The 25,945-nt window shown below is 41.5% G+C and overlaps 3 protein-coding genes and 1 long non-coding RNA gene across 5 annotated transcripts; 1 reads left to right on the top strand and 3 right to left on the bottom strand.

The window, feature by feature from the left end:
• Positions 1–2,604: 2,604 nt before the first annotated feature.
• Positions 2,605–7,944, bottom strand: nhp2 (NHP2 ribonucleoprotein homolog (yeast)). The gene is made up of 4 exons (XM_044041496.1): positions 7,655–7,944; positions 3,508–3,577; positions 3,319–3,424; positions 2,605–3,081 (listed from the first exon to the last, which is right to left on the bottom strand). Exons 1-4 carry the CDS (start codon positions 7,821–7,823, stop codon positions 2,956–2,958), a joined length of 471 nt encoding a protein of 156 aa, XP_043897431.1. The 5' UTR covers positions 7,824–7,944; the 3' UTR covers positions 2,605–2,955.
• Positions 7,945–8,698: 754 nt separating this feature from the next.
• Positions 8,699–11,620, bottom strand: LOC122779307 (interferon-induced transmembrane protein 3-like). The gene is made up of 4 exons (XM_044041495.1): positions 11,388–11,620; positions 9,755–9,802; positions 9,426–9,652; positions 8,699–9,008 (listed from the first exon to the last, which is right to left on the bottom strand). Exons 1-4 carry the CDS (start codon positions 11,572–11,574, stop codon positions 8,826–8,828), a joined length of 645 nt encoding a protein of 214 aa, XP_043897430.1. The 5' UTR covers positions 11,575–11,620; the 3' UTR covers positions 8,699–8,825.
• LOC122779306 (T-cell immunoglobulin and mucin domain-containing protein 4-like) lies at positions 11,614–21,197 on the bottom strand. Of its 2 annotated transcripts, XM_044041493.1 has the most exons (9): positions 21,002–21,197; positions 20,842–20,923; positions 16,207–16,268; positions 15,535–15,882; positions 14,794–14,868; positions 14,627–14,706; positions 14,034–14,121; positions 13,927–13,951; positions 11,614–12,356 (listed from the first exon to the last, which is right to left on the bottom strand). In XM_044041493.1, exons 3-9 carry the CDS (start codon positions 16,259–16,261, stop codon positions 12,248–12,250), a joined length of 780 nt encoding a protein of 259 aa, XP_043897428.1. In that variant the 5' UTR covers positions 16,262–16,268; positions 20,842–20,923; positions 21,002–21,197; the 3' UTR covers positions 11,614–12,247. The 2 variants fall into 2 exon arrangements, with proteins under 2 accessions (XP_043897428.1, XP_043897429.1); XM_044041494.1 differs by having other exon boundaries at positions 20,842–21,004.
• On the top strand, positions 14,862–24,929 carry LOC122779308. Its single transcript, XR_006361555.1, has 3 exons — positions 14,862–14,997; positions 22,990–23,153; positions 24,733–24,929. It is a non-coding gene; the product is annotated as an uncharacterized LOC122779308 (long non-coding RNA).
• The last annotated feature ends 1,016 nt before the right edge of the window (positions 24,930–25,945 follow it).

Here is a 25,945-nt window from a genome sequence, read left to right as displayed (position 1 = left end):
GATATCATGGTTGATGGTGTCAAATGCGTTTTTTAGGTCTACGAAAATTCCTATTGAATGTAATTTCTGGTCAACAGCATCAGTAATGATTTCCAGAGACTCAGTTAAAGCTAGTGCCATCGAGTGGTTTCTTCTGAATCCATATTGGCTATCGTACAGCAGATTGTGTTTGTTAATGAAGTTGTCTAGCCTATCGTTAAATAGTTTCTCCAGAATTTTTGACCTCGTTCCAGTTCTGGCTCAGTAGTTAATTTCTCAGTGTAAGCATCCCCTTTTCAGTCCTGACCCTTCTATATGTATTTCTGTTCGGTGTCTGTGTCACAGTGTGCTTCCAGTCATAGATAGTAAAGATTGGCAGGTGGTCGCTTATGTCATTTATCAGCAGTCCTCTTGTTATGCCTGTCCCTATAATATTTGTGAAAATATTATCGATAAGGGTCGCACTGTGTGTCGTGAGCCTGCTTGGACGTGTGATGAGGGGTTGTAGGCCCATCGTATACATCATATTAGTGAAGTCATCAATCATCGTTTTTCGTTTTGAGTTGAGTAAGTCAATACATCACCACAGATAAATGGACATTAATATATTTTAGCAGTTTGGCTATAACATTTCATAGTTTACAAAGTGACATTAATTATTCACAAATTGCACAGAAAGTACATTTCTGTGTTCATAAAAGTCAACATGAGTATTATATTCTTCTCTATTCCTGTCGCACACCGGGATAAAAGTCTCTTGTCAAAAAGTGTTTTATGAAATACGCGTGTGTAAATAAAGTTTCAATAAAAGTAGATGTCATCACGTTAGTAAACGTCATCACGTTTCAGACGCAGTCTCTTCTGTGACCCAATCAGAGTGTTGTTGTGACAGTAAATGGATGTTTTTCCTTGTCGTGTCTTGTATTACTAGGATGCAAATTGTTATGCATTGTTATATTCTATTCTATATTTTTTCACCTACATCTGACCTAATTGATATCAAACACTAAATAGTGTATAAAAATGTTAAGCCTTTAAATACCACGTTTTTATCATGTTGCCACAACGGTTTCTAGATTAAATAAATAAATAAATAAATATATGAATATACTAGCATGAGAAGTATTTATATGTCTTTGAAATGATTCAGCACAAACTGATGCTTGTACTGCCCCCTGGTGCTTTTCACAGGTATTACACAGGTAGGATTACTTTCAGAAAGTGATAACTGAAGAATGGTGTACTTTAAATACTAAAACTGTAATTACTGATAACAGTGAAAGTGAACACATTTAAAAACTAAATTAAGTTATTATTTAAATATTATTATGTTCTATTATTGATGTGTTTGTGTGTGAAACAAACAAGAGGAACAACAAAAAAATGTTCATTGAATGATTTAAAGCTGCTTCAGTTTCTCTGTCTCCACATTTAAATCATAATAATACTAATGATATAAAAACATGCTGACAGCTGGTGGTCAAGAACAGCAATGTCAGGAAGTTTTTCTGAACTAAAACCTGAAGTTTTCAGTTTCATTCAGATAAATACAAATGTATGTTTGAAAGGGCTGTAACAATATGCAATATGAAACCGAAATCGGGACACTCAGATCCACGATCCTGTGTCGCGGGGTGAGAAGGCAGAATCGTGACACACCCCTTCCAACTCCCAGAGTTATCCCTCCCGTTCAGATCCAACGAATCATGTGACGCCTGCCTGCAAAAGTTGAGCTAGTTGAAGAAGAACGTGAGGAAACATGGCAACCAACCCAGAAATAGCGGATCCTCCCTCTTCATTTAAGTCAGCAGTATGGCAACATTTCGGCTAACCTGGTGGAGATAAAGGACGGCAATCGTGTAGTCGACAAGACCCATACAATTTGCCGTAAATGCTTTAAGTGACAACAGATAACGCCAGAAACATTGCCAATGCTGTCGAAGCGGCAGGATTTTCACCGCATATACGCTGCTTTGCTCACACTGTTAATCTGGCTGCGCAGAGAGGGATGGGCGTTCACCAGATGTCCCGACTCCTCGGCAGAGTGAGGAAAGTCACGTTCATCTCCACAGTGGAGTTTAGTTCTGTTTGTTTTTCAACAGTATTTTGTTACAAAGAAAACAGAATATATTGTTAATAATTTGCATAGTTAATCTTGACGTAATTTAATAATTGTTTTAATAAAAATCGTCCCCCCCACAAAAAAAAAATAATAAATTGTGATACAAACAAAATCGTGGGTCAAAAATCGTGATACAAATCGTGGGTTTGGTGTATCGTTACAGCCCTAATGTTTGACTAAATGAAACAAAAAACCAGCAAAGAAAAAGCAAATGTAGAAAATGCGCCCTCTGGTGGCAAAAAATGGATGAATATTGATCATTTTTATGATTTAGTGGGAACTGGGATAAATATTTAAATGTCACCCAGCTGTAGTTTTTAAACATGTGTGAAATCAAAGTAAAGCTCAGCTTTAAACACGTTACCGTTAGTTTGCGTCATTTCTAAATGAAACAATAGGGTTTTTGTGAGTTCTATCGTCTTTAAAACACAAAACGATGATCTGCGTTTGTCGTCAGTGCAGAGACAACGTCACAATTTCACCACAAATCACGGAAAGAACAATCTCTTCCATGTTTTCTTTAATTAAAACAAAAATATTCAGAATGAACTCATTGTAACACAAAAGTCTGACAGGGATTCAAACAATTAAAAAATAAAAGTACGAGAGTCAGAAACAAAACCCGTCTTCATGATGGACAATGAAGGGAGACGTCTCACTGTGTCCCGTCTCCGATTTGTTCACTGGAGACAAAAGTCTTATTTTATTTTCTGCAGGAACAAACCTTGTTTTTAGAAAACCTCGTCCTCTGCTCTTCACAATTTTATTAGCCTAGCTAGCTTCAAAAAGGCCGGACTGTTCCTTTAAACTGGGGGCGGCGACCTCAGAGCCACTCCCTGATTGGCCGAAGTGTCTCAGATGGGTTTGGGCAGATTGGACACTTCACCCAGACACTCGTCGTAGGCGTCCTGATAGTCATCATGTGGTTTGATGAGGATGACGCACGTCGGGCGCTTGGACCCCGCAGACGAACCCAGGTCCTGAAGAGAGACGGAGACACAAGTCAGACACAACCCAGAGACGCGTCTCAGAGACACAACACGAGCCAAGGGCGACTTGTCCTCACAAACGTCTGTCCTTTTACTTTGACCAATTAAAAGAAGAATCAATGAAAACCTTGTACAAGTGTTGAGCAAATCAATCACAGAACCCTTCAAATTCAGCCCCTCCGTCACTTCCTGTGTGTTTTTCACATTAAGAGCGCCGGCGGGACTCACCACTTTTGAAGGGATGTAGGCGTACGGCAGGTTTCTGTCCTCGCACATGATCGGCAGGTGACAGTAGACGTCGATAGGCAGCGTGTCTCCGGCCAAAACCACAATCCTGCACAGACACAGGAAGTTCTAATGTGTTGTTTACGTCACGTGACAGCATGTGGCGTACAGTTAGAAATCAAAGTCACTCACCCTTTCTCTCCTTTGTTGATGAACTTCTGAACTTCCTTCACTCCTCGTCGGATGTTCTTCACTTTGGCAGCTGGGTTTAGAGAAAACACCACAAAACAACCAAACCTCATTACAAAAACACGTCGTTTTTAGACGTTCATCTTACTGTCATCCCAGTGTGAGGAGTTTCCCTAAGATAACGCATAAAAAATAACAGATTTAAGCCCCGCCCCTGTAAGCAGAATTATCGATGGGATACACTGGTTTGCATGTGATGTCATTTCAAAAGCAACAATGTTGCCATTTTCGTCCGACATGTAAGACAATACTTGTCGAGAATTTTTAACCAACATCAGAAGAAAAAAAACATGTACTGTATATCATTTTTAAAACAATGTAATGAAAGCCGAATTAAACGTTAGAGTCATGTGATCCTGACAAAATATCAGATCACGAGCTAAAGCTTTTTCAACATGCTATGTCGAGCACAGGAAACACAATCTTGGGTTTTTCCAATTAAATTTGGACAACTTGTTCCCCAAACAAACACTGAGGCCGTTTCTCAATACTCAAGTTAGCAAGTATGTACTTGCTTACTTGGGAAGTATATACTTGAGAAGTACGCTGGGAGTATATACTTGCCAAGTACGGGAGTACACAAGTATGTGGTTGTTTCTCAATACTCAAGTATGCGAGTATGTATGTATTGTTCTGCTGTTTGAATGGTGGCTGGCGCCAAGTGCTGTAGCCTCATTAGTGCCACCTACGGTGTTGATAAATGAACATATGAAATACTTTTAATAAATGCATATATATGTTGTTATTATTTTTACATTTTAAATATTTAACTTCATTTATTAATTTATTTCTATTAAAATATACAATACAAATAATACAACGTGGAAAATAGATATAGTACAGCATTGAATAGTGTAGTAGTATATATATATATATATATATATATATATATATGTATATATATATATACATATATATATACATATATATGACGTGTACAAATATATACTACCCTACATATCTAATATTTACATATTATATTTAAATACAGATACAATGACCGTGCGACTAATATAAATCTAACATTGAAAGTTAAAATAAAAATAATATACAAACTTTCAAACTGTCAAAACGTTTCCATTAAAATCAAAATAACACGTCAACAACAAATCTATGGATCACACCGAGCATCTAATGAGAGCGACGTCTGAGCCAGCGGATCATTTCATCAGGACAGGCCGAGGTAACGCTGCTCTGTGCCGGGCACAGTGAGCGCCGAGCGCCCACAGAGGCGGAGCTGATCACCTCCGACAAACGTTGCTGCCAAACTAAAAATACGTCATATCGTCATACACAAACCACATATTTGAATTCTAAATGACTAATTTCCCGCCTCAAATGATGTTAAAACTTTGTTCCGGGACACAGAAAAATATGTATTTCAGATTTATATTTCTATTATCTGCTGCTATGCTCCGCCGAAATGTATTCTGTGATACACGGCCATCCCAAGTACGCTTAAGTCACCTCCAATGCATACTTGGTAAACATGGGCGGAGCGAGAACACTTCCGGGTTTGAGAACCGTCCTCACGAGAAGGGTCTAGCTGCAGACCCGCAGACCACTCAACGAAACGCCCCTTTAGTCAACGAAACGCCCCTTCACATTACACGACACTCTGATTGGCTCTCAAGAGACTGCGTCTGAAACGTGATGAAGTTTACGTTGACCGAGTATGAAGAGAGAACTCGAAAAAGTAACACGGGAAAAACACGGGAAAATGACGGAGGAAAAGGTAAGAATGGATAAAAAACACATTTTGATATTGAACACTGGATGAATAGTCATTATTTGTATCCATTAAATCAATTAAGTGCAGTTTATTAACCAGTAATGTCTGCATGCTGTAACGATAGCGATTGTAACAGCAAGCAAGACGCAGCGATTTTCTCCCTTTTTTTTCTTTTTTTCTTTTATTTATATGTACAGGTTATAACATTGACAATATAACATTGTCTCATTTTCAACCAAGAAACGTATAAGATAAACTATATGATCTCTATATATTAGTATTTATCTGTTTTTTAATCTTTAAATGACTCTGACAAGTTGCACACAGCTTTGCTCATTTGAAAACGTGTGACCTCAGTTCTACAATTGTTAAGATAAAAGATTTGATGATGAATAATATTTTTCATGTTTAGAAATGAGAAGTTCTGTTGAATCACAGTCAACAGTGTCATTTGATTTGATTTATTTCAGTTAGCCTGCATATATTTTAGGACAGGGAAAGTCTTAAAGGCAAATGCAGTCCAGTGTATTACTACTTGATTCTGGATTAAAAATGTTTCCATGTTAAAAATACAAAATACAATTTTAATTTACATTTTCTCTTATAGAGCAACACTACGTTCAATGAAGGAGCAGACCCTGAGCTAAAGAGATGCGACTCGGACACTTATCAGTGTCTGATCTGCACAAAAAATTTATGTAAAATTATGAAAATTTATGAAAAATAGGGGGGTGGAGTGGCTCAGTGGTTAAGACCGGTACCCTATGTGCGAAAAACATCATGGTCGCAATGGTCGCAAGTTCGATTCCACCCCTCGCTGAGTGTATTCAATTCCATTGTAAGTCGCTTTGGATAAAAGCGTCTGCTAAATGACATGTAATGTAAAAAAAGGGGAGCTATGCAAAGCTTGTGTCTCATCTGCAGGGACACCAAAGGTCAATGGTGGAGTACGGTGGTAAGTCCTAAATTATCAAATATTTTTTCATTTCAACGCTGAAAGGCTTTAATTTCCCCATGAGCCTTATGTATTATTAAATGTGATGTTATTTCTGTTTGTCCTGACCATGGATAACTGTAACCATCAAAATATTCAACTCATCCATTTGAGTATCAGAAACTCAAATTAAGTAAAGTAAAGTAAACCATTTCATCTATGTGTACTGTACTTCATGTGTGTAGAATCTTAAGTCAATGTGTATTTTATTTTCACTCTTGTTGAGAATTTAGATATTGAGAAAAAGTTTCAAGATTCCTGCATTTTTATAGATGCCCCTGATAATAATGATTGTTCTCAGAAGTAATGTAACAATTTGCCTCTCAGACAGGCTTATCTGTATATCCATTTAGGGCAGTGATGTTACTGTTACTGTTACTGTACAGGTTGCCATGATGTTGGAAGTTTGCAAAAACAAATGAAATTATTCAAAGTGTGTGTTCAAAGTGGAATTTGTGATATTATATTGCATAAACGTGATAATTATATTGTATAAACGTGATAATTATATCACATAAACGTGATATTATATTGTATAAACGTGATAATTATATCACAAAAACGTGATACTATATTGTGTGAACGTGATGTTAAAAGAACTTTTCCAATCGGCATTTTCATATTTTAGCAGTTTGGCTATAACATTTCATACTTTACAAAGTGACATTAATTATTCACAAATTTCACAGAAAGTACATTTCTGTGTTCATAAAAGTCAACACGAGTATTTATTCTTCTCTTTTCCTGTCGCACACCGGGATAAAAGTCTCTTGTCAACAAGTGTCTATGAGATACGCGTGTGTAAATAAAGTTTCAATAAAAGAAGACGTTATCACGTTAGTAAACGTCATCACGTTTCAGACGCAGTCTCTTGAGAGCCAATCAGAGTGTCGTGTAGTTTGAAGGGGCGTTTCGTTGAGTGAAGGGGCGTTTCGTTGAGTGGTCTGCGGGTCTGCAGCTGGACCTACTTGGTCCTCACAGCACTTGGACTGAGGCTGATGACGTTTTCACAAGTACGGGAGTACGCAAGTACGCACAAGTACGCACAAGTATGGATATTGAGAAACGGCCTGAGTCCCCACGTTAAAGTTTCCCCGCGCTGCCCCCGTGAGACGAAAATCTGTACTGCAGATCCAACACTTTCACACCGACCGCCTACTCACATACAAGCTTCAGACTTCACAAACTGTAACATTACAGAGACACGATTTGTGCCGAATTCATCGGAGGAGTCCGCGGATTCTTAATGTGTCGCGTTTGTCGAGCTCCACCACTAGTATATTCGAAAAAAACACGCGATAAACTCTAGAATACGCTTTTTTTAAAGGTTATTTGGCAGCCTCGACAGAAAACACGGTTCTTACCTTTCTTCACACACTTATAAAGCTTTTTGCTGAGTTTCCTGGAGGCCAGCGGCTGAGACACAGGGTTCACGTTAGCAATCAGCTCCTGGTACGACTTCTCGTTTCCGCCACCAGTGGCGGCGGCGGCGGCCTCTTCCGCGGAAACTTTCTCCTTCTTCACTTTAGTCATTTTGTGATCAATGAGTGTGATCAGAGTCAATAATCGATAGTTGTTTACGGTCAGAGCACGACACAGCGAGGAGACCACACGTGTTTGGGATCTTTCTTCTTCTTCCGTCACGTCCGCTTGTCATATCAGTGGAGACGCCACAGCAGCGCCCCCAGCGGCCCGGAAAGTGAGGGCAGTCGAGGCCCCCTTTCAAAAATAAACCCCCACACCAAACACAAAACACCGTTGTTTTCAATAATAACGACAAATAACGTGCTAATAAAGACAAACGAAGTGTACTAGACAAATACACACACAGACACGGAAACTGAAGTGAAAGTAAGCACAGTTTAAATCTTTACACAAACAAACAGCTGATTCACACATGTGAAAACAAAGCCACATCATGTTCTCACCTGTGTGACTGTCTCACAGAGGACAGGCCAAGACGTCTCTGATTGGCTGAGAAACCAGCGAGAGAGCCTGTTTGACCAGAAATGTCTGGTGAAACCTGGTGAAAATCATGGACAAAAAGACGCTACACACGCTTCAAGACTGTTGATTATCGACAGTCATCAGAAGGTGACTCAAGCACTTTGGGTTTAAACTGATCCTTGATATTGGACTGTGGCCAGAAGTGAACACCTATACTGGATTTTCTCTATGGGCTTTGGTGTGGGAGGGTGAGTGGTTTTACAAACTTTAGTTTCCTGTCTCACAGTGAGATAAAAACGTGAACATGATATTGTAGATATTTGGCCTTATATTGTGTGTAAATTTTTATGATGCAACTTGAATTGCACTTTGTAACCTTGCTCAGAAAAGTGATTAAAATAAAGTTTTTTTGTATGACTCAGTCGAGAGTGCATCGATAAAGACAACCAGGAAACTCAATCTCTCACTGTTTGTGAAAAAATACCCTTTTATTGACACTTCAAACATATTTGATTTCACGCTTTCGTCACACGTCAGTAAAAAAAAAAAAAGTTAAAAAAGTGACGAAGCAGAGAAAACACCACTGGTTTACAGTCTGCGCTTCAGGTATCCAACAACATAAAAAGAATATCCTGGTTCATAGATGGAGGTGACAATAGTAACGATGATCAGGACACCGATCAGGACTGCGATCACGGTGTTGAGGATGAAGGCAGTGGAGCCGTGGCGTCGAGCACCAGCCATGTCTCCATGTCTCTTCCTGTCTCGGGCCTGGAAGGACAGATTCACAGTCATTGTTCAGTTGAAAAGTGACACGACTCTAGCTTCATTCACACTGAAATGTTGTAGGTTGAAAACTCATCACTGTCGCCATGGTTACACCTTCACACGACTTGTGATTGTGTTTAAGTGTGGACAAAAAAGAAACTTAGACTTTTAGTTTGAAATCTGGGTGGTTTTCTTTCAGAATGAACAAAAAGAAATGTGTTTTGAAAGCTGAAAGGGTTGTGCTTCAGTGTGGACAGAGTGAAGCTGATCATTTTATTCTGAAAACTTTGTGGTTGTGTTTTAGTGTGGACAGAATGAAGCTGATCATTTTATTCTGAAAACTTTGTGGTTGTGTTTTAGTGTGGATGAACAGAAAGTGACTGGTCATGTGATATGTGACATTTTCAAGTTTGGTCTCACCTTGATGGAGCAGATTAAAGCTGCCAGTCCCAGGCAACAGAAGTTTGCGTAGAAAAAATTGGCGAGGGACCAGACGACGTGGTCTCGAGGCTCCGTGGTTATGGTCACCGTAGTGCACTCCATGGCCATAGGTGCTCCAGGTGCTCCAGGTTGGTCTTCAAACTGACTATACTTCTTGTCGTCCTTCGATGGGACGCCCTCGGCTGGGTAGTGCACCAGAGCCATTTCTGTCAGGAAGAAGACCCAGAAGCAGACGTTTTTATTTAGATCCACATTAAAACAGAGAACATTTTCACTTTCATCAGCATAATATGGAGATGACCTCTGACCTGTTGTTGACAGAGTCACGTGACTGATGAATGCTTGGATCAAAGAACCTGACACAGGAAAGGGAAGCTGCAGTTAACAGTTAAGATGTGGAACTAACTAACAAACTAACTAAATAACAATGGAAATAAAATGACTGACTCAGTGAAGAAAAAATACTAAAAATTAAATATTGTTAAAACTAACACGCACACACACAAACAGTGTTTTAACAGTTCCTGTTTCTCTGTAAACGAAACCAAAGGAAGAAAAGAAGAAAGGTAAAGATGGGAAAAGATCAATAATAATATTATTAATTATTACCACCAATTATTACCACCGGATCACCACAGGGCTGCTGCCTCAGCCCCAAACTCTTCACCCTGTACACACATGACTGTGTCTCCACCCAGGACAGCTCCATCATCATTAAATACGCTAATGACACCACCATCCTGGGGCTCATCAAGGGGGGAGACGAGTCAGGATACAGGGCCCTGGTCAACAACATCGTTGTCTATGGAGAGGAGAACGACCTCCTCCTCAACACAGACAAGACCAAGGAATTAATCCTGGACTTCAGGAAGAAACCCCCCCCTCTACAGCCTCTATTCATTAGGGGACTGAGGTGGAGAGGACAGACAGCTACAGATTCCTGGGACTGCAGGTCACATCTGACCTGAGCTGGGCTTGTAACACCACAGCCACAGTGAAAAAACCCCAGCAGAGACTGTACTTCATCAGGCTGCTCAGGAAAGCTGGACTGAACCACCGCCCTCTCACCCTGGCCTACAGAGGACTGATAGAGAGCATCCTCACCGCAGGCACGGTGGTACAGAAACACCACACAGGCAGAGAGGAAGGCTCTGCAGAGAGTCATAAAGACTGCGGAGAGGATTATTGGGACAAAACTTCCTACCATGGACTCCATATATACGCAGCGTTGTAGGAAAAGAGCAGAGGGAATCAGACTCACTCCACCCCGCTCAATCTCTGCTCAAACACAAACGCTGCAAGTACAACCTGAGGCACAGCAGAGCGGACAGCATTATAACACACAGAACTCGCTTCTTTAACAGCTTTTTCCCAGCCACAGTCAGACTGATGGCAAATCAAAACCACTGAACTCTCTGTAAAATAACCAGACACTACCTCACCTTAGCCATGTGCAATATTCTGTGCAATATTCCTCTCCCTGATAAATGTGCAATACATCCCAGTGCAATACTACAATTCATCAATATATGTGCATATATATGTATGTGCATGTGTATATATATACATGCGTATATATGTGTATATGTGTGTATGTACAGTATATGTGTATATATATATATACATATATATATATATATATATATATATACACATAAAAGGGTGCTGTATATCTGTATATTTTTATTTTTTCTACATCTTCTCCTACATTTTCTTAATATTTTTTATACTCTGTATATATTTTAAGGTCTACTTTTATACTTTTACAGTTATACTTAAGTATGTGTTTCTGTCTCCTAAAACTGACTCGTAGAACCCGCACAAGATTTCCAATGTGCCTGGACTGTCTGTTTAAGCACAAACGGCAAATAAAAACCTTGAACCTGAACCTTGATAATAATAATAATAATAATAATACAGAGAAGACAAAGACGACCTTACCTGCGAGAGCCTCACAGCTTCTAACGCAGCACTTGTGATTGGACGAGGACCATGTCTCTGAGAGGGAGGACCATGTCTCTGCTGGGAAGTGTTTCTCTGGAATGCAGTTTACAACTTTCCCTGCAGTATTAAACAGTGAATCATTAATAACACAAACAGAGAGACAGTGGTGCCGTTTCATGTCCATCTGGGGACGTGATCTGGGAGGAATGTCTCACCTTCTAACTCCAGTGTTTTATCTAGTTTTATTTAGTGAAAAACAGATTTTAGCCACTAAACAAAACACTTTAGAACATGTTTTACGTCTTAATCTGAGACAAACAAAGTGAGACAGGAAACTCACGTTTGTAAACCACTCACTCTATCAGTGATTTTGAAATCATGAGCCATATTCAGAGTTAGTTACATTTAAGTCACACGTCACATATTTACAAAATAATATCCATCCAAACTTATGACAGAAAAAACACCAAATTTCCATTTGTTCTACAACGGCGCTTAAACATAAACCGTGTTTATTTTTCATCAGATATGTGTGAATATAAGAGATTTATGGGATGTTTTGTCTGATTTACCACGTTATAATATGACCTTTCACTCTTTCATCTGATTGCCCCTCATCCGTCCATCTTCTACCACTTAATCCCCCACGTGACCCTGTGATGTCAGCGTTCTGGAATGTCTCATGTTCGTGTCTCAGTGGACAAAAGTGAGACGTGAACAATGTGAACTGACTTCTGTGGTTGGTTGTGACCCAGGTCTGCAGCTTTCTCTCGTCTCGTTGTTCGCCGTCTATTTAAAGATGTCGCCGTGACAGTGGACGTGGGTCCACACACACACACACATTGTCGTGTCAGCAGTCAGGGACAGGAGTCGTACACGCCCTCGTCCATCTGATAAATGTTCTCGGCCGCACCACGACTCTGGAGCTGCAGGGTGGACAACGAGGGGCTGACCAGAGGCTGAGGACTGAGGGACAGAGAATCCGGGCTTATGTTTGTTTTCACACCACTTTCTCACACACAGTACTGACATACTCTGCTCCAGTAAAAGAACCACTACTTTGACAACGTTTTACTTTTGTACAAGTAAAAGAGTGAAAGTTACCACTCACAAGGGTTTAAATTAAAGGCAAAACTTTACAAATCAATGTGCTGAGAAGATAAAATATGGAAACACATGTGTCAGTCAACATGGGTTAAAGGTCACAAATATTCACTCACTCAGAAACCTGAATTAATACCAATTCACCTGTCCTCATTGTTCAACTGTAAAACATTTTTTTTCATTATAATTTACCAGAAGCTGAAAGATTGACTGCAAATATTTAGCCAACTAGCCTCTTTTTGTGAAAAATTGTGTCACAGTGAGTAACTTTATTCACAGTAGTGATGTGTCGTTCGTGAACGTTTCGTTCAAAATGAACTAATCTTTTATATGACTTGGGAGTATTGAGTCATCTCAGTGAGTGATTCGTTCATTTTCATGCAGTACCTTCCTTCGCCACATGGCAGACAGCTGCATAAGTTCAGTCAGCAGAACAGGAAACAGAAATGATTAGTTCAGGATTCACTCAACTGAGTGGTTAGTTCGTTCATTTTCATGCAGTACCTTCCTTCAGACAGCTGCATAAGTTCAGTCAGCAGGACAGGAAACAAAAATGATTAGTTCACTCAACTGAGTGGTTCGTTCGTTCATTTTCATGCAGTACCTTCCTTCGCCACACGATGGCAGACAGCTGCATAAGTTCAGTCAGCAGGACAGGAAACAGAAATGATTAGTTCAGGAGTGACTCAACCGAGTGGTTCGTTAGTTCAATTTTATGCAGTACCTTCCTTCGCCACATGATGGCAGGCAGCTGCATAAGCTCAGCAGGAAAGGAAACAGAAATGATTAGTTCAGGATTCACTCAACTGAGCGAGCGTCTGTCCTTAGGTCATGTGACAGCTACCTAGTCACTGTTGTGCTGTTAAACAACAATGGCAGAGAGGATACAGGACACAAGTCACTTTATTGTGGTGTGTATTTGCTTTCCTAGGGTTTCATATGGTTTGAATTGCTTGTGGCATTTTGTTTATTATACTTTGTCAGCTGAAGCAACCCATGTTAAGTGTTTGAGAACCGCTGTCTTTTTTTACAACGCCCACAAGAGGGATACAGCGCCAACCGCTGTAAAAATGAACGAAATGACTCAAAAAAAGATTAGTTCAATTTACTGTCCGAGAGTAAAGGATCCGAGTCAGTAAGAAGAGTCGAACTTCCCATCGCTAATTCACAGTGAGTTGTGAAGTGCTGCCCTGACACGTCTCCACATTTTTATTCTTGAGAAACGTGAGGTTTTTGAGGTTTCCTCACTTTGTTTCCGCCTCTGAACCGGTGTAGAGGCGATGCCGACACCCTGACGGGAAACTGCTGAATGGTGATTTGTCAGCAGAGACATTTGTCAGCGGCTTTAACCGACCACCAACAACAGACCACGCTGAAGTAAGCTTCCCAGTGTGTGTGTGTGTGTGTGTGTGTGTCACTGCAGAGAACTTACATTTTGAGTTGCCTCCATTTTCTTGCTGCAGAAAAAGCATTGGAAAAAATTAATCAGCACAGAATCTGATATATTAAAAAAAGGACAATAAAGCATTTTTTACTGACCGATGATGATGATGACTCCGCCCACTGTAATCAAAACAATGAAGCCGAAGAAAGCGCAGAGCAGAGCCACAGCCACAGCGCTGACTTCCTGTGACGCGGAACACAAACACCTGCACTGAGCAACGGACGCTAAAGAATGCGACGACACAAAACCACCGCACAAAGACCTTAACATGACCTTAAACTAATGCAAAGAAACAAAGAGACAAATGTTTACATGCTGCCGACAAAAGCTGAAACACAAAACTGGACCAGGGAATCCTCGACTGGTTTTCATTTCATTGACGTTTTATTAGCCTAGTGGCCTCGGCCTAGTTTCACATGGGGAGGTGGATTTACGTGATGTCAACAAAGGGAACGCTCCGTGGTCGCTCAGTTCCGTACGCTCCTGCGGTGGATGACCGCTAGTCAAGACACAACTTCTCTCAATTTGCACAGGATTAGGATTACCTGGCGTCATTTCTCTGGACCTTTTAACCCCAGGGACCTTCACCTCCTCATGTAAAACCAATCCTGTCTGAAGAGGACTACAGGCAACACGTCACATATGGCTTTACGATGTGATGCGTGTCCTTTACAGCCTTGCGTCTCACCTCAGTGTCCTCGCTGGTCATGCTGCTGCTGGCGGAGGAGGAAGTGAGGACGGCACCGGCGGTGGAGGAGGTCATCTGACCTGCAGGGGCGGAAGTGAAAGCAACTATTTTCAGAGCAGCCATGTCAGCAGCGTGACATCATGATGGAGCTGGATCAGCTTGTCTACCTGAGGTGTGAGCGTCTGTCGCCGTCCCCGGGGACGTCGCCGTGTCCACCGGCATGGACTTGGTCGACAGCAGAGCTGCACGACGCCGTTAATGTTGTGATAAAACAAGAGGGAAACAGTCAGAAGATCGAAAACCTTCTGACAAATGTGTCTTTGCTTCAATGAGTGTTTACGAAAATAGAGTCAGGAGACTAAAGTAAATATGTACGTGTTTGCTGTTACTTTAGCCTTTTATACTAAAAATCAACATCAAAACAAGTCCATGATGTCTTCAGAACACGTTCACATCTTTATCTCACTGTGACAGACTTTTCCAACAGGAAACTGAAGTTTGTAAACCACTCACTCTCCCACACCAAAGCCCATAGAGAAAATCAGTGATTTTAACATCACACACACAGAAGTTGTTGATCCACTGCTGCCTCCATCACTAAGTTCTAATGTCTTAGATTTAGTTTTGTGTTTGAAATCTTTCATTCAGATTAACCTCAGTGACAAAAAGTGACCACACGAGGCAGCAGTAGACCAGCAGCTCCTGTGTCCCTGCAGCTAAAATCACTGATTTTCTCTATGGGCTTTGGTGTGTGAGAGTGAGTGGTTGGAAAAGTCTAACAGTGAGATAAAGACGTGAAACATGTCCTGAAGATATCATAGACTTAAACTGCACAGTCATCTCTTCAAAAACTCCTGAACTATGACTAAAATACTGTGTGTCTTCATGTGGAGACACATGTGTCTCACCTGTGTCCACTGTCAAATCAAAGTGGTGTTTGTCATCATTGAACCAGCCGGGAATGTGCACTCTGCAGCCGTAGACTCCGCTGTCTGTCTCTGTGACGTTCAGTACAGTCAGAGACACGTCTCCTCTGTCCAGTTGTCCCAGCAGCTGGTATCTGTTGGACACTCTGGTTTCTTCTGTCACCTTTGTTTTTTCTGCCTCAACAATCAATGACCAGCAGCCGCTGTTTCTTATCTGTCCTCTGTTCCAGCAGACGGACAGAAGACCGTGAGTGTCCACGTCATAGTGACACGGCAGGGTGACCTCCTCACCTGTGTGACCTTTAACCTTCGTGCTGTCTCCTTCAACCACTGTGGACACAGACACACTGTCTTCTAAAGGTCCTCATAGCCTGTCACCTGACATTAGATTTATTTTTGAAGTGTCAAATGTCCGTTTTCTTGATTAACTAACGAAAACAAAAACCTCTTCAGAAAAACCTGAATTAGTAATTTAACAATAAACACTGAACAACAACAAATACAACTTTTATTTTTTAGCAAATCATTCAAAATGGAGAAATAAAGAACATGAAATGATGTCATTTGTATTAAAGAAATAAAATGACACATTTAATCATATATGTCATATAAATATAGACGATTTAAGTGGTTTTAAAACACACACACACGTACCTGTGAGCAGAGCGGGCAGCAGAGCGAGCAGCAGAGCGACCTTCATGATGTACATCGATCAACTGTTACCACACACACACACAAATGTAAGTGTGGTTCGCTGAGTCACACCACACACACACACACACAGTAATGAGGAAGAGGCCTGATCACAGGAAAAAAGCAACAACATTAACTCGAGAATTCTGCAGCAAATTGTTGATGGTGCTGCTTCTTGCTGCCAATTTGGGTGGAATCAACCTTTAAAACCTAGAGACTGACTTGCAAGCTCCTACTCTCATGATTCCAAACATATTTATAATGTACTTCCATTAGCTCTGCCCACCAAGAAAAACAAAAATGGCTACACATTTGAAAGAACTCGTCATTGCACATTTGAGCTAGCCGCGTAAAAACTCTTTTACGCTCCAGACAAGTTCGCGATTAAAAGTCATCAAAGGATTTTGACGTAGTAGTTGACATTAAAATGGCAGGAAAACTACTTTAAAATCCCACTTTTTGAAAGCTTAACGTGGACAGAACTACATGAAAATCGGCTATGACGAGTTGCGCAGGGCGAGGGCCCGTTCATGACGATGCGCAGTCCTACGAGCGGTCCACGCTGTTCGTTGTTATTTCACGTTTTCATGTTTGAAATAAACTTAGAACTAAACCTTGTGGCGATTTGCACGTTTCGTCAACATAAAACTACAATAACACACTACAGTGTGCATTTGGACTATCTGGGTATCTCATAGGACTACTGGAATTAAGCTAAGTATCACTTCTGTAGGTCTTTCTTATTTGGTTGCTATTTCATTATTTGCTAATATATCTAACTGTGTTGCTTGACTTTAGTGACTTTTGACTTGTCTGTGTAGTTAAGGTGAAAGTTGTTTAAGATATTTTTGTCTGCTAGGTCAAAGACAAAGTTGGTATTGTTGCTGTTTTGACCTAGTTTCTATTGAGCCATCACCATCACCAGGTGAGAAGTTTCACTGGCTACAGGGGAGTGGCCAACACAGCTGTAACCAATCAGCCTCTAATCAGCTTCACTGAAGTGCCATTGGCTAGAGGGAGTGGCCACTCAGCTGCAATTAATCAGCACCTAATCAGGTGTCTTTGAAAAAGCAGCACTTACTCTGAAGCGGCAGCTTCAGCGGCAGACGAAGACTCCGGAAGACAAAGACAAAGGAGTCTAAACCGGAGTCTAATGAGGCTAAGTACCTGTACCTACAACTGTTACCTACTACTTTTCACACATGTGCGTTTTTTCCATTCCTGTTCATGTCTCTTCTCATAGATATTACAAACCTCACAATCATTCACATCACCACCGTAACCTTTCCTCACTTATATATCCCACCCGCTCCATACACATCCAACACCTTGTTGCAGGGGGCCTGTGGAACTGCCAGTCAGCTACCCGCAAGACTGAGTTCATCTCTGGCTTTGCTACTGAGCAATGTCTGGACTTCCTTGCTCTCACAGAGACTTGGATAACACCCTCCAACACAGCCACCCCTGCGGCTCTCTCCTCTGCCCACTCCTTCTCCCACACACCCAGATCCACTGGAAGAGGTGGCGGGACAGGTCTACTTATCAACCCCAACTGGACTTTCACTCTTTTCCCACTGCCTCACTTCTCTTCACAGTCGTTTGAATTTCATGCTGTAACTATAACTCACCCAGTAAAACTCATCATTGTTGTCATCTACCGTCGACCAGGCCCATTGGGACACTTCTTGGAGGAACTAGATGTCCTCCTCTCAAACATCCCTGAAAATGGTCCACCACTTGTTCTTCTTGGTGACTTCAACATCCAGTCAGAGAAGTCATCTGATCTACTTCTACTTCTTTCATCTCTTTCTCTCTCACTCGCTCCTTCTCCACCAACTCACAGAGCTGGCAACCACCTTGACCTCATCTTCACCAGAAACTGCTCCACCTCCGACCTCAAGGTAACCCCACTTCATGTCTCTGATCATTTCTTCATTTCCTACTCTCTCCCACTCTCCCAATCGGATGATCTCATCTCATCAGATATTGCACTAGTCCGTCGCAACATTCGCTCTCTCTCTCCCTCCTCTCTCTCCTCAACTGTTCTATCAGCACTTCCTTCAGCTGACTCCTTCTCCCTCATGCATCCCAACTCTGCCACAGACACCTTCCTCTCTACTCTGTCCTCCTCTCTTGACTCTCTCTGTCCTCTTACTTCCCGGCGGGTTCGTAAGTCCTCCCCAGCCCCGTGGTTGTCGGACTCAGTGCGTGCTGAGAGAGCCACGATACGGGCAGCAGAAAGAAAATGGAGGAAATCAAAACACCCTGATGACCTGCTTTCCTATCACTCTCTTCTCTCCACCTTCACTGCCTCTATCTCTGCAGCCAAACGATCTTTCTATCAGACTAAAATTCAATCCTCTTTCTCTAACCCCAAAAAACTTTTCTCTATCTTCTCTAACCTCCTTGATCCCCCCACCCCCCCTCCTCCTTCCTCCCTTCTACCAATTCACTTTGTCAACTACTTCACAAAAAAGGTAGATGACATTCGCTCTTCTTTCTCAACCCCACCTCCTGTTCTCACCACTCCACCAACCACACATTCAGCTCCTTCTCTATCCTCTTTCTCCCCTCTATCTCAGGATCAAGTTCTTTCCCTAATAACCTCTGCCCGCCCCACCTCCTGCCCCCTTGACCCTATCCCCTCTCACCTTCTTCAGTCAATTGCTTCTGATCTTCTTCCTTTCCTCACCCACCTCATTAACACGTCTCTATCATCTGGCTGCTTTCCGGATTCTCTTAAAGAGGCCAGAGTGACCCCCCTCCTTAAAAAACCCACCCTTGACCCGTCTGAAGTAAATAACTACAGACCTGTCTCTCTTCTTCCTTTTCTCTCCAAAACTCTGGAGCGCGCTATCTTTAATCAACTCTCCTCCTACCTTCACCGGAACAACCTTCTTGATCCTCTTCAGTCTGGTTTTAAAGCAGGTCACTCGACCGAAACTGCACTTCTTGCTGTCACTGAGCAACTCCACACTGCCAGGGCTGCCTCTCTCTCCTCTGCGCTCATCCTCCTGGACCTTTCTGCAGCGTTTGACACAGTTAACCACCAGATCCTTACTTCCTCCCTTCAAGAACTAGGTGTCTCAGGCTCTGCACTTACCCTTCTCTCGTCCTATCTTCAAAACCGAACATACAGAGTAACCTGGAGAGGATCCGTGTCGGAACCCTGTCCTCTAGCTACTGGGGTCCCTCAGGGTTCTGTCTTGGGCCCTCTCCTCTTCTCTCTATACACCAACTCTCTTGGTTCGGTTATTCGCTCTCATGGTTTTTCCTATCACAGCTACGCCGATGACACCCAACTCATTCTCTCTTTTCCCAGCTCCGACACACAGGTAGCAGAACGGATCACCGCTTGTCTGACTGACATCTCTCAGTGGATGTCTGACCATCACCTGAAACTCAATCTCGACAAGACTGAATTTCTTTTTCTCCCAGGAAAGGGCTCTCCCACCACAGATCTAACCATCACCCTCGACAACTCTGTGGTAACTCCTTCTCACACCGCAAGGAACCTGGGTGTGACACTTGACGACCATCTCTCCCTCACTGCCAACATTGCTGCAACAGCTAGATCTTGCAGATACATGTTGCACAACATCCGAAGGATTCGGCCTCTCCTAACCCAGAAGGCGGCACAGGTTCTGGTCCAGGCTCTTGTCATCTCACGCTTGGATTACTGCAACTCCCTCCTGGCTGGTCTTCCTGCATGCGCTATACGACCTCTGCAACTCATCCAGAATGCGGCAGCTCGACTGGTCTTCAATTTACCAAAATTCTCCCACACTACACCGCTCCTCCGCTCCCTTCACTGGCTTCCTGTAGCTGCTCGCATCCGCTTCAAGACTCTAGTGCTTGCGTTCCATGCTACAAACGGATCCGGTCCAGCCTACATCCAGGACATGATCAAAACCTACACCCCAGCCCGCCCACTCCGCTCTGCATCGACAAACCGGCTTGCTGCTCCCTCACTGAGAGGATCACAGAGGCACTCGCAGAACTCGAGACTGTTCACTGTCCTCGCTCCCAAATGGTGGAACGATCTCCCCATCGACATCCGGACAGCTGAAAGCCTCCACATCTTCCGACGCCGACTAAAAACACATTTGTTCCGACTCTACCTCGACTAAGACGACAAAAAAAAATAAAAATAAAATAAAAATTGTATTGCACTTATGACTAGCACTTCATAGTTTGTTCTACTTGAAGCTCTTACTTACTTCTAGCTCTTATTTGTACCCAAATGTTTAAATGCACTTTTGTAAGTCGCTTTGGATAAAAGCGTCTGCTAAATGACATGTAATGTAATGTAATGTAACAATAATGCGTCAAGATGAGAGGTTACGCTGATCCAAAAGGGGGCGTGACCACGGCAAACATCGGGAATTTTGGGGCGAATTTCGACCTACGTCACGAAACAGGAAGTGGGTTCAAGAGACTGATCTAGTACGTCATCAAAAACTGTCCAAATATCAATATCTACTCCAAAATCTTTTTTCGAACTTCTCAGGAAATCACAGTGGTTTTGTAGAATTTCAAAATAAAAGTGTCTGTGTTGATATTGGCTGATATATTTATTTTTCACAACAAACTTACTTTGTCTCATGTCCCATGACTGAAGAGCGACAGACAGCTGTAGTTAAAGGGACAGTTCACATGATCGTATGAGGTGTTGACACTGCACAACAAATTCAGAATTAAATCAGGTTAAAATTATAAATCAGACACAAGAAAGAAAAACCAAGCGATGACTTACAGAGACGAGTAAGACGACACACGGCAGCAAACTCTGTCTGCTGAAATGTTTACTGACAAACAGACAAAGAGGAGGACTTCAAGGAAATGTAGGAGGTCCTACAACCTGTGCACTTCCTGGAGGAGGAGGAGCTTAACACTGCTGATAATGTGTGTGGTTGTCTCTTGTGTTTTTGTCAAGCCATGTGACTTGCACACAGGAAGTAAGTCATCCAAAACAGGAAGTGACCTGTACACTGCTCCATCTGCTACACTTAAGTTGGACGCGCAAATGTAAATGAAACAGGATTGTTGTGTCCTTGGTGAACAGCATTGTGGGATACAGAGAGACACAGAAACACCCAAAACGCCGTCAAGGTCCTTAATTCAACTTATTTTAAAATGCACCGTTATTTGAAATGATTGGAATGTGCTTTTATTGTGGTTTCTACTGTAATCGGGGGTGGAGTGGCTTAAGACCGACCCTGTGTGCAAAAGACTTCATGGTCGCAAGTTCAACTCCACCCCTGGCAGGTTGTACTCAATTCCCTTGTAAGTCGTTTTGGATAAAAGCGTCTGCTAAATGACATGTAATGTAATTGTTGTTGTTGTTGTGTCCTCTTCCAGAGACAAAAAAAGACATTTTCTATTCTATTCTAAATCCGTATAGGAGACCAGGGACCCGGTCTGAAGACACCTGCAAGCCAGGTGTAGGGGCCAAAATGCATATTTGGTCTGTTTGTTTATTGTTTATTTTGAAAGGTCACTCATACTGTTTTTTGGTCATGTCACTTCCGTTTTTGATTGACACATGGGTGTGGTTTAATCTATACACCTGGGCACTCGGATCGGCGGGCGGAAGAGAAAAGGGGGTTAGTGGCGTTCCTGATTTTATATTTTCTGTTTACCGTCAAATCGTCAAATAACCAAGAATAAATCATCATACAACCAAGAATAAATCGTCAAACAATAAACATCACTGGACTTGGATTCATTTGAATGACGCGTAACTGCCTGGAGCCCACCTAAGCCTCTTAGCGACCTTTTATAGGAAAACTGTCGCTACACCAGGAGCACCCAACAGAAAGTAGGTCATCAGATACAGGATGTGCCCTTGATTTTCAAAATAAAATAAACTTGGTTTGTGTGTTCACGGCTGGTGTTTAAATTCTTAAAGTCAGTTTAATCAAGTAAAGGAAGATTCATTTCATGTGAATAACTTTTACATGACAACTTTTAGAATAATAAACCAGGAGGACTAAAACATGAGAGAATATAGGACTAAACCTGAACTAAACCAGGACTAAACCACTGAAGAATATAGGACTAAACCTGAACTAAACCAGGACTAAACCACTGGAGAATATAGCACTAAACCAGGACTAAACCTGAACTAAACCAGGACTAAACCACTGAAGAATATAGGACTAAACCTAAACTAAACCAGGGCTAAACCACAGTAAAATATAGGACTAAACCAGGTCTAAACCTGAACTAAACCAGGACTAAACCTCACAGGCTGTGAGGACCTTTAGAAGACAGTGTGTCTGTGTCCACAGTGGTTGAAGGAGACAGCACGAAGGTTAAAGGTCGCACAGTTGAGGAGGTCACCCTGCCGTGTCACTATAATGTGGACACTCACGGTTTTCTGTCCGTCTGCTGGAACAGAGGACAGATAAGAAACAGCGGCTGCTGGTCCTTGATTGTTGAGGAAGAAAAAAACGAAGGTGACAGAAGAAACCAGTGTCCAACAGATGCACATTCCCGGCTGGTTCAATGATGACAAACACCACTTTGATTTGACCGTGGACACAGGTGAGACACATGTGTGTCCACATGAAGACACACAGTATTTTAAAGTCAAAGTTCAGGGATTTTTTTTTTTGGAAACGTAGACATACACAGTCATACTTGACACTGATGTTTAAGTCCTCGATATCTTAATCATCATCAACCATATGTTCACACATTCACCTCATCATCCTGTCACGTGTGTGTGTCCTCCTGCAGATCCGTCTGTCCTCCCTGACAGTGAGGACAGGACTTTCACTGATGCTGGAGCAGCTACAGGAGTCCAGAGAGGACAAACTGGGGACACCACAGGAGACGTGACAGCAGCAGACACAGGAAGTGATGTCACCACCACCACACAGCCAATGGCGCCGCTGGTTCAGGTACTGAAGAGACGGACGGTGACTTTCACCCTCTGGTAAACAAGAGACACACAACATGGCTGCCATGGCTGACACTGAACTAAAGACTAAAACATCTGCATCAGTTTAAGTCTAAACGTCTTTATCTCACTGACAGGAAACTCAAGTTTCTCTCCCACACCAAACCTCACAGAGAAAATCACTGATTTTAGCTCACAGGGACACAGGAGCTGCTGGTCCTCTGCTGCCTCGTGTGGTCACTTTGTCTCACTGAGGTCAATCTGAACAAAGAATTTCAAATGCCAAATCAAATTGACAAAATAAGACATTAGAACTTAGTGATGGAGGCAGCAGTGGATCAACAACTCCTGTGTGTGTGTGATGTTAAAATCATTGATTTTCTCTATGGGCTTTGGTGTGGGAGAGTGAGTGGTTTACAAAGCCTTTATATTCGCTTCATAAACATTCACATTTGGTTGTAAGTCCACGCTGACGACAGAACTAATGAATTCAATAACTGTCTGTTTGTTGACAGTCTGTCCAGCAGGAGATGTTCATAGAAAACACACTGAGACTGTCCTTCATCATCTTCATCCCTGCTCTGTTGCTGCTGTACAGTCAGTACACACCAGTGTTGGGAACATTACTTTAAAAAAGTAATTAGTTATAGTTACTCACTACTTGTTCCAAAAAGTAACTGAGTTAGTAACTGAATTACTCTATAATAAAAGTAACTTGTTACCAGGGAAAGTAACTACTTGCGTTACTGTTAAAAAAAGTTGCTATATGTCTTGAATTTTGATTTTTTTGTGTAGTTATTACAAGTCAGTTGAAATGAGTAGAACAGACAGACGTTTGTACATAACTTTCTATATTTATTGCACGTCGACAGACAGCAAGATGTTTATCCTGCACTTCAAGTATTATCTTTGTAAGAAAAGTAAAAAACAGTTACACCATATAAAGTGCATTTAACTCTAGCAAATGAAATCAAACTCTCTCAACCTGAGACAACAAAAGTAAACTTTTAAACAACAAAAAAGTGTGTTTAGCTCTGTAGTCTTATTCTTAATTAAATAAATCAAACTCTCAATAATCGGTGTTTTTGGCAACTAACTTTGTAGATGCGGGACATAATGTACCCATTGAATGTGCGTTCTTGCCTTTGATCACAATGAACTTGAAGAAGTGATTTTATAGCCACAAACAATGAAAATGCCAACTTTACATCGGAATCCTGACTCGCCATCTCTGCTGCTTCATTGATTCTGTTTAGCTGGTGTGTGTGTGTGTGTGTGTGTGGCGCGTATGCTGTAATGCGTGAAACGTGACTCTGCCTTGGTCAGTCATAATCGCTTACCTCGTTATTAACCCGCCTCCTCACTAGCTATGAGCCAGGGGTGCGTTGGGATTACACAGTTTATTCAATCAATGCATAGTAACGCACCGCATTTTACGTCCAGTAACGTTAACGGCGCTGTAACGACGGGAAAAGTAATTAGTTAGATTACCCCGTTACTGAAAAAATAACGCCGTTCTCCAAACACTAGTACACACACACAACAATAATAACAAGCTCTGTTTCATTTCCTGTGTGCAGGAGTGTGGGGGTGTGGCCAGAGAGCAAAGACTGACAGGAGGCTCAACCAAACAGAGGACGGGGACAGACACGCACACACTCGTGATAAATTATAGCTGTGTGTGATATATGACAGTATAAAACAATCCTTTTATCAATGTCATGTTTGAAAACTGAAAACATGTATTTTTTTCAAAACAAATGAAATATTTGAAAAATATGATTAATGTTGTTTGTCTCTGATGTCAGACCATTCGCCACGAAACAGGAAGTGCTCTATGACTTTGGCTTACGTTGGATTTTGTGAAACGTGAATGGGTGAGACACATCAAAGGCAAAGACTTGTTGAAAAGTTTTGCGGGTCACGACAGAAGGAGCCAGTTGCATTTTGAATCCTCCTGCACAGTAGTTGGTGCTATGGACCACAAAGAGTTGTAATCCACTTCTCTCCAGGAGAAGAAGAAGAAGAAGAATGAACAGATTTAATGGACAATGAATCTTCTAATGTAAGGTTTACGGTGGTTGCCTAATGAGTCACTGTTACAAATCACTGTTGTGTTCAGATAGGACTCAGGGATTAAACTTTGCTACAGCATCAATCAACAACTCTTTTGACCATCGATGAATCAGTTTGAACCTTTTTTCATGATTAAAACAAGATTTCCGATTGTAAATTTAAAATTCTTAAAAGTGAATATTTTCTTAATTTCTTTGCTCTGATAACAAACAAATCATTAAAAGTGAATCACTTTGGTTTGTGGACAAAACAAGACATTTGAGAAAATCATCATTTCCAGGTTTGATGGACACGATCAACATTTTTCAAGGTTTTCTGATATTTTATGGACCAAATGATTAATTGAGAAAACCATCGGCAGATTAATTGATGATTAAAATAACCGTTTGTTGCAGCTCTACTCTTAACACAAAGAAAACCCATCTTCAATATATTCAGTATCATAAATAAAAAATTCTACAAAATCAAACCAGAAAAGTAAATTAAATTTACTTAAATTAAATAGTTCATGTCATAAAAAAGATACTGATATTGCTAACTTACACTTTATACCACATTTGCCTTGCTAACAGCATGCTAGCCACACTCATTACAACACAAAAACATGTCATAAAAGCATGTCAAACAATGGTCTGAACTACTGGTTAACACAAAGGATCATAAAAAGACAATATTAGGTGGTTTAAACACATACGAACAACAAAATACGGGACGTGG

The sequence above is a fragment of the Solea senegalensis genome, linkage group LG13, assembly GCF_019176455.1.
Source record: "Solea senegalensis isolate Sse05_10M linkage group LG13, IFAPA_SoseM_1, whole genome shotgun sequence".
NCBI classification, from domain to species: domain Eukaryota; kingdom Metazoa; phylum Chordata; class Actinopteri; order Pleuronectiformes; family Soleidae; genus Solea; species Solea senegalensis.
Note: the sequence above shows the minus strand (reverse complement) of the source record. Positions and strands in the feature narration are given on the sequence as shown.